The sequence below is a fragment of the Colobus angolensis genome, unplaced genomic scaffold (genome assembly GCF_000951035.1).
Source record: "Colobus angolensis palliatus isolate OR3802 unplaced genomic scaffold, Cang.pa_1.0 Scaffold40, whole genome shotgun sequence".
In the NCBI taxonomy this organism is placed as follows: domain Eukaryota; kingdom Metazoa; phylum Chordata; class Mammalia; order Primates; family Cercopithecidae; genus Colobus; species Colobus angolensis.
This window is the reverse complement of record NW_012117377.1, coordinates 8,335,069-8,343,394: the sequence shown is the minus strand read 5'-3', so window position 1 is coordinate 8,343,394 and position 8,326 is coordinate 8,335,069. Positions and strand designations below refer to the sequence as shown.

Sequence of the window (8,326 nt, the reverse complement as noted above, 5' to 3'; positions counted from 1 at the left end):
AAAACAGGGACATTATTATCAATTATACAGAAAGAAAAAGGATTATAGGAGGGCACTAGTAACAGTTATATGACAACAAATTGAATACCCTGGATGAAAGGGACAAATTTCTGGAAATAAAAAAACCATCAAAGACAAAATTATGAAAATCTGAATAGACATATACCTAGTTAGGAGACTGAATCAGTAATCAGTAATCTCCCAACAGAGAAAAGGCCCTGAGTTGGAGGGCTTCACAGGTAAATTCTACCAAACATTTATAGAAAAGCTGATACTAATCTTTCTCAAACTTTTCCAAAGTATTGAAGAGGAAGAAATACTTCCCAATGCTTTTATTACGAGGCCAACATTACCCTGTTACCAAAGCCAGACAAAGATAGTATGAGAAAAGAAAACTACAAACCAGTATCCCTTATGAACACTGATGTAAAAATTTTCAACAGAATACTAGCAAACCAAATTTAGCAGCATATTAAAAGGATTATACCCCATGACCAAATGGCATTTATTCCCAGACTGCAAGAATGGTTCAAAATGTGAAAATCAATCAGTGTAATATATGATATAAGCAGATTGTAGGGGAAAAAAAACCCACATGATCATCTGAATTGATGCAGAAAAATCATTTGACAAAAATTCAATACCCTTTCATGATAAAATCACTGAACACACAAGGAATAAAAGGAAACCACTTCAGCATAATAAAAGCCATGTATGAAAAACCCATAGCTAACATCTTAGTGGTGAAAGACTGAAAGCTTTTCCTTTAAGATTGAGGATGAGATAAGGATGCCTGCTTTTCACCACTTCTATTCAACATACTACTGAAGTTCTAGCTAGACCAATTAGGCAAGAAAAAGAAATAAAAGGCATACAAATTGGAAAGGAAGAGGTAAAATTATCTCTGTTCATAGATGGTATGATCTTGTACATAGAAAATCCTAAAGATTCCACAAAAAACGATCAATGCTAATAATTGAATTAAACAAAGTAGTGGGATACAAAGTCATTACTGAAAAATCAGTTGCGTTTTTGTACAAACAGTGAACAATCTGAAAAGGAAGTTACAAAAACAATTCCATCCAAAAGAATAAAAGACTTAGGAATTAACAAAGAGGTTACAAACTTACACAATGAGAACCAGAAAAACATTGCTGAAAGAAATTAAAGACAACATACATAAGTGGAAACATATCCCATGTTCATGAATCGGAAGATTTAATATTGTTAAGATGTCATTACCTACCCAAAGGCATCTACAGATTCAGTGCATTCCCTATCAAAATCTCAATGATGTTTTTTGTTGCAGAAAAAGAAAAGAAAAATCTAAAATTTATATGGAATCTTGAGGGACTCCAAATAGCTAAAGTTATCTTGAAAAAGAACAAAGTTGGATGACTCAATGTGCTGATTTCAAAATTTACGAAGCTACTGTGACCAAAACAGTGTGTTACTGGCATAAAGACAGACATGGAAACCAATGGAATTGACTGGAGAGTCCAGAAGTAAAACCTCACCTATGTGGTCAGACAATTTTCGATGGGGGTGCCAAGACCTTTCATGGAGAAAAGACAGTCATTTCAACAAATGGTGCCAGGACAACCCAGTATCTGTATGCAAAAAAGTGAAGTTGGACCTTTATCTCACTTTTTATACAAAAATCAACTCAAAATGGATCAAAGACCTAAATGTAAGACCCCAAACTATAAAACTCTTAGGAAACATAGGGCAGAAGCTTTATGACATTGGATTTGTCAGTGGTATCTTGGGAATGACACCAAAGGAACAGGCAACTAAAGAAAAAAATATACAATTTATGAAATTTTATGAAATTTTAAAAAATCTGGTGCATCAAAAGGCAATGTCAGCAGTTAAAAGGTAACCCACAAGGCCGGGCGCGGTGGCTCAAGCCTAATCCCAGCACTTTGGGAGGCCGAGACGGGCGGATCACGAGGTCAGGAGATCGAGACCATCCTGGCTAACACTGTGAAACCCCGTCTCTACTAAAAATACAAAAACGAGCCGGGCGAGGTGGCGGGCGCCTGTAGTCCCAGCTACTCGGGAGGCTGAGGCAGGAGAATGGCGTGAACCCGGGAGGCGGAGCTTGCAGTGAGCTGAGATCCGGCCACTGCACTCCAGTCCGGGCGACAGAGCGAGACTCCGCCTCAAAAAAAAAAAAAAAAGGTAACCCACAGTATGGGAGAAGATATTTGCAAACCTTATATCTGATAATGGATCAATATCAAAAATATATAATCAAGAACTCAACAATGGAAAAGCAATCCGATTCAAAAATGGGCAAAGGACTTGAGTAGACATTTTTCCAAAGAAGATACACCAATAAGCACATGAAAAAGATGCTCAGCATCACCAATCATGATGGAAATGCAAATCAAAACTACAGTGAGATACCACTTCACACAAATTAGGATGACTGCTATTTAAAAAACCCCAGAAAATAAGTGTTGGAGAGGATGTGGAGAAATTGGAAGCCTCATGCACTGCGTGGGCATGTAAAACTGTATAGCTGCTGTGGCAAACAGTATGGCGGGAACTCAAAAATTTAACGATAGAATTACCATATGATCCAGCAATTCCATTTATGTGTTTGTACCCAAAATAATTGAAAGCATGATCTCAAAGAGATGTTTGTATGCCAGTGTTCATAGCAGCATTATTCACAGTGACTGAAATGTAGAAATGAGCCTCATGTCATTTATCTAAAAACAAAATGCGGTACATACATACGTACCATAAAATGGCATTCAGCATGAAGAAGGAGGGGAATTAAGACATTGGCTACAACGTGGTCGAACCTTGAGGACAGTAAGCTAAGTGAAATAAGCCAGCCACATGAAAGACAAATACTGTGTGATTCCGCTTATATGAGATACTTAGAGTAGTCAAAATCTTAGAGTCAGAAAGTAGAATGGTGATTGCCAAAGGCTAGAAAGAAGGAGGGAACTGGAGTTACTGTGTAATGAATTTAGAGTTTCAGTTTTGCAAGATGAAAAGAGTTACAGAGATGGATGGTGGTGATGGTGTACAACATTATGAATGGATTTAGTAACACTAAAGTGTATACTTAACTATGGTTAAAACCAGATAGTAAGTTTTTTGTGCATATTTTATTGTAATAAAAAATGAAAACAGTTTCAGTCTAGGAGGATTTTGGATGCATCTATGCCTTGAGAAAGGAATGGTTTGATATAAATGCATGGTAGCAAGAATAAGTAATTATGTTAATTCATATAATATGTTGTATATATTTTTAAAGAAAATTCTATCACTATCTTCCTGTGGGTAGGGCTAATGTCCAGTTCTTTCAGGGATTAAGAGGGAGGGTCTGAAGTTAATCTTTGTTTGTCATAATGTTATTAATGTATTCAACCAAGACTTATTGAGAATGACCTAGCAAAAGAGACAATCTGTTGAAATTAACCAACTTGAGTACCATTTCAGTTTGAAAAATCTGTCTCTGGTGTTGGGAGATCATTGTCCAGGAACCTGCATAGTTCTTGGGAAGGTAAACCTCATGTACAGAGTCACTCAAGAATAATACTTGACAGCTGGGTGTGGTAGCTCACGCCTGGAATCCCAGCACTTGGGGAGGCTGAGGCAGGAATATCACTTGAGTCCAAAGTTTGAGACCAGCCTGGGCAGCATAGGAAGACACCTTTTCTACAAAAAAGATTAAAAAAAAATTAGCTAGGCATGATGGCCTGTGCCTGTAGTCCCTGCTACTTTCGGCTGAGGTGGGAGGATGGCTCGGGCTCGGGAGGTTGAGGTTGCAATGAGCTGTGATTGCACCACTGCACTGTAGCCTGGGCAACAGAGCAAGAGACCTTGTCTCAAAACAAGAAGAAAAAGAAGAAGAAGAAAAAAAAGAAACAGAAAACAGTAATATTTGACGGAATAAATTCCAGGGTCATACTGGAATATGGGGGAAAGAGTATGAAAGTATACGTTGGACAGATAAGGATTCTAATTGTGGTTCTATCACCAGCAGCTAATCTTTATATTCATTCTTATAAAGTGATAACATAGAAGTCATTCAATTCAATATTTATTGAGTTACTAACACAGGCTCTTGCTATGTTGTTAGTAGATCTACTAACTAAAGCGGGAGATCTGGAAAGGGTGATATCTGTCAGTTTCAGAGAAAACAAAGGAAACTGGGAGGCTTCATGAAGTTGGGCCTTAACCCTGGGGCTTGAAGCATATATTTTAGATGCTATGGTGGGATTACAGTGGGATTACTGGCATTTAGTGGGATGGAAAAGGAGGAGATTTTATTAATTAGATTTAGTTACATGCTTATTATTCTTTACTGATTCTACTTTAGTAATGAGAACCTGTAACTTTTTACTCTTCAGCTATTTCAGGTTAATCGGGTTCATGGTGATGAATTTGGGATCATTTTATTAACAGTGATATTGTTACAGGACAGAGAAATATGTTACAGGAAAGGGATCTCAATCCAGACCCCAAGAGAGGGATCTTGAATCTGGCGCAAGAAAGAATTCAGGGCGAGTCCAGAGCGCAAAGTGAAAGCAAGTTTATTATGAAAGTGAGGGAATGAAAGAATTGGCTACTCCATAGACAGAGCAGTCCTAGGGACTGCTGGTTGCCCTCCTTTTTGGGTTCCCTTCCCTTCCCTTCTTCCCTCCCCTCCCCTCTCCTCCCTTCCCTTCCCTTTCGTCTCCCACTCTGTCACCAGGCTAGAGTGCAGTACTCTTGGCTGACTGCAATCTCTCCTCCCGGTTTCAAGCTATTCCCCTGCCTCAGCCTCCCAAGTAGCTGGGACTACAGGTGCGCACCATCATGCCCAGCTAATTTTGTTTTGTATTTTAGTAGAGACAGGGTTTCACTGTGTTGCCCAGGATGGTCTTGGTCTCCTGAACTCGTGATCTGCTTGCCTCAGCCTCCCAAAGTGCTGGGATTACAGGCGTCAGCCACTGCGCCCGGCCGGTTATTTCTTGATGATATGCTTAACAAGGGGTAGATTATTCATGCCTCCCTTTTTAGACCATATAGGGTAACTTCCTGATGTTGCCACGGCATTTGTAAACTGTCATGGCGCTGGCGGGAGTGTAGCAGTGAGGACAACCAGAGGTCACTCTCATGGCCATGTTGGTTTTGGTCTGATTTGTCCGGCTTCTTTACTGCAACCTGTTTTATCAGTAAGATCTTTATGACCTGTATCTTGTGCCGACCTCCTGTCTCATCCTGTGACTTAGAGTGCCTTAACTGTCTGGGAATGCAGCCCAGTAAGGCCTCAGCTTCATTTTACCCAGCCCCATTCAAGATGGAGCTGTTCTGGTTCACACGCCTCTGACAATACAGTTCCCAGGTGATGAGTGATACCTTGAACTCAGTGTGTATTATTTTACACTACTGCATACCTGGGCATGGTGAATGTGTGAGGCCTCTCCTCTCTCAGGCTCATAGAAAAAGACAGAAATTATCTTGCTTCTTTAGGGATTGACAGAACAAAGACAAAGGACCCTAGACTTTGGGCATAGAAATCTGTTGAAATGAGCTGGAATTGATAAAATAATTGATTATGAATTGATAAAAGCCTACTTTCAATTCATCAAATACTGTTGAGCGTGCAACAGTATGCTCAGGTACCTAAGGTGCAGTCTCTGCCTTAGAGTTATCATCCAGGAAGGGGCTGCAAGAGAGGCTCAGAAGATGCGGTCGACAGTGTATCAGCACAATGTCTGACCCTTAAAGAATGACAGGATTTCAACAGGGAGACAGGAGAGGGGGAGGAATTCCAAGCAAAGGCTTTCACATGTAAACGGTGAATTCTTTGGTAAGGTCTGTTTTCCATATACCAGGAACAGTTTGCTGGCATTTGAGGGCAAGGAGTAAGTTCAAATGAAAATTTTAAAATGTTTCCCCAAAGTGTTCACATGAAATTTTAAGGATGTGCCTATGGACTGGGAATAATCAAATAACATAAAATAAACATAAATAACATAAACCATAAAATAATACCTTTTTTTCTGTTTTTAGACTTGGACCCAGAATATAGCTTGCAGTGTTTTGTTAACTGATAAAACTTCAGTTCATCACCTTCAATCAATATGTTAACGCATGACTATTTGCTTTGTATATATCTAGGCTATGTTTATAATTGTGGTCTGTCTTCTTTGGCTAAGTATATATGTATTCAGTTATCTCTTAGCTCCTTTGTATTCAGGCTATGCAAATTTATTATAATATTGCTCTGTTCCATCTTTAATCAGGCAAGCAAATATTCTAATAAAAAGTTTCAAAGTGAATTTTGCATTATCCAGTACTAGATAAATATTCTGTAACTTTGGGGCAAGGTATTTACTAGGCTCATAAAACTAGATATAACTATCCATAAATAAAATTGCCTCAATAAGATTAAATGGAAAAGAATTAAGAAGCTGTGGAAAATGAATAAGAAAAGGAAAAAAATATTATTTTCTGCAGTTTACTTTTTTTTTTTAAACTTGGGATCATACTGTCTTCTGAGGTTTTACTTGAAAAAGTATTTTCTCCGTCATTACTGTCTTTCTTTCTGTCTCTTTCTCTCCTTCTCTCTCTTTCTCTCTTTCTTTCTTTCAGCTGGAGTGCACTGGTGCAATCTCAGCTCACTGCAGCCTCCAACTCCTGGGTCCCAGTTAAAGCAATTCTCCTGCCTCAGCCTCCCTAGTAGCTGGAATTACAGGCGTGCGCCACCATGCCCAGCTAATTTTTGTATTTCTCATTACCGTTTCAAAGACTATTCAGTGTTATAGTATTTTCGTTAAATAAGATTATCACTTAGGGATTTGGAATCATATTAATAAAATAATTCAACAAACTTTTACTGAGTAACTACTCTGTACCAGGTACAATTTGAACATATAAAGATGAATAAGACTTCATTATCTGCATACAAAAACATTTCTGTACTAAATATATTAATACTCTAATAGTAATGTGAACAAAATACTTTAGGAATACAGAGGAAGAAACTGCTAATTCTGTTAGGTGATTTGGACATTAGAGTCGGTCCTGGTAGGAGGAATATAAAGTTGCCCGATTACAAAAAGATGGGATGGAGAGACAGGGCATGACATTCCAAATAGAGTTCTTTCCCTGTTTTTGCAAAAAAAAGAAAGCTGAACTTCCTAGGAATCATAACCTTTGATACATTGTAAGCAGAAAGTTTAGTAGATGACTATGAAGAATGGACTCAAATGGAAGAGTGGTCAAAGGGGATTTGTGTGATTCCTTTTTAAAATCAGGTGTTCAGCAAACAAGAACTAAAAAGATTAGTGGAATCTTGAACAGATTATTGCAAGCTCAAAATTCTAAGGAAGTAAGTCAGTTGCACCTGCTTTTTTGTAATAGCAAATACAAGGACTTTCAGTGTTAAAAACATTCATGAGAGATTAGCTAACGCAGAACAGAAGATTCTCAAACCCAATAGCTTGGGGAGAAAATCCATCCTCTCATTAACTGGAAGATTGTCAATATAAGGGGATGGGAGTAATTCTCAGTTACTTTCATATAATCCTACTTTAAAAAGCAAGCACTGCGGGAGTATTTTCTCTTGATCCTTTGGTTCATCAAGATGCTCCCACAGGAGAAGTCTCATACAGGCTGGATGATGAGCTCATTATTAAGATATGTGATGGTCACTGGATCCCACAATATTCCTGACATGTTTATTCCTCTTGCTGATTTGCTGACTTTCTATTGTTTTATGTTTATATTGAGAGCTGCTGACATGTGAATATCCCAATAGCTATCATCCCTGAAAGATGTGCTTTCTAAGAATGAAGACTGCAGGTTCTCTGGAGTCAGCCTCTTGTCTCTTTCCGCTGGCTCACACTTCACAAAATGAGAATTTTTTCTTTAAAAAGAAAACCAAAAACCAAAACAGAACTGGCTATAGTGGCTCATGCCTGTAATCCTAGCACTTTGAGAGGCCAAGGAAGGAGGTTTGCTTGAGGTCAGGAGTACAAGACCAGCCTGGGCAACAAAGTGAGACCCCTGCCTATTACAAAAAATACAAAAATTAGCTGGGTATGTTGGCATACTCCCACATTCTAGCTACTTGGGAGGCTGAGGTGGCATCACTTGAACCCAGGTGTTCAAGGTTACAGTGAGCTATGCTCGCACCCTGGTACTCCAGCTTGGTCAACAGAGAAAGACCCTGTCTCAAAAAATAATAAAGATACACTGACCAGAAGCTTCAGTCTGATCCATTGTCAATAAAGAACAGTGCAAGTTGGCCGGGCGCGGTGGCTCAAGCCTGTAATCCCAGCACTTTGGAAGGCCGAGACGGGCGGATCAC

General features: G+C 38.9%; 1 protein-coding gene across 1 annotated transcript in view; it reads left to right on the top strand.

The window, feature by feature from the left end:
• The window catches only part of SMYD3 (SET and MYND domain containing 3), a 735,177-nt gene that overhangs the window by 221,397 nt on the left and 505,454 nt on the right, over positions 1-8,326 (top strand). The window contains exon 6 of the mRNA XM_011955728.1: positions 2,971-2,991. Within this exon, the coding sequence (XP_011811118.1) occupies positions 2,971-2,991 (21 nt within the window). The remainder of the gene's footprint in view (positions 1-2,970; positions 2,992-8,326) is intronic.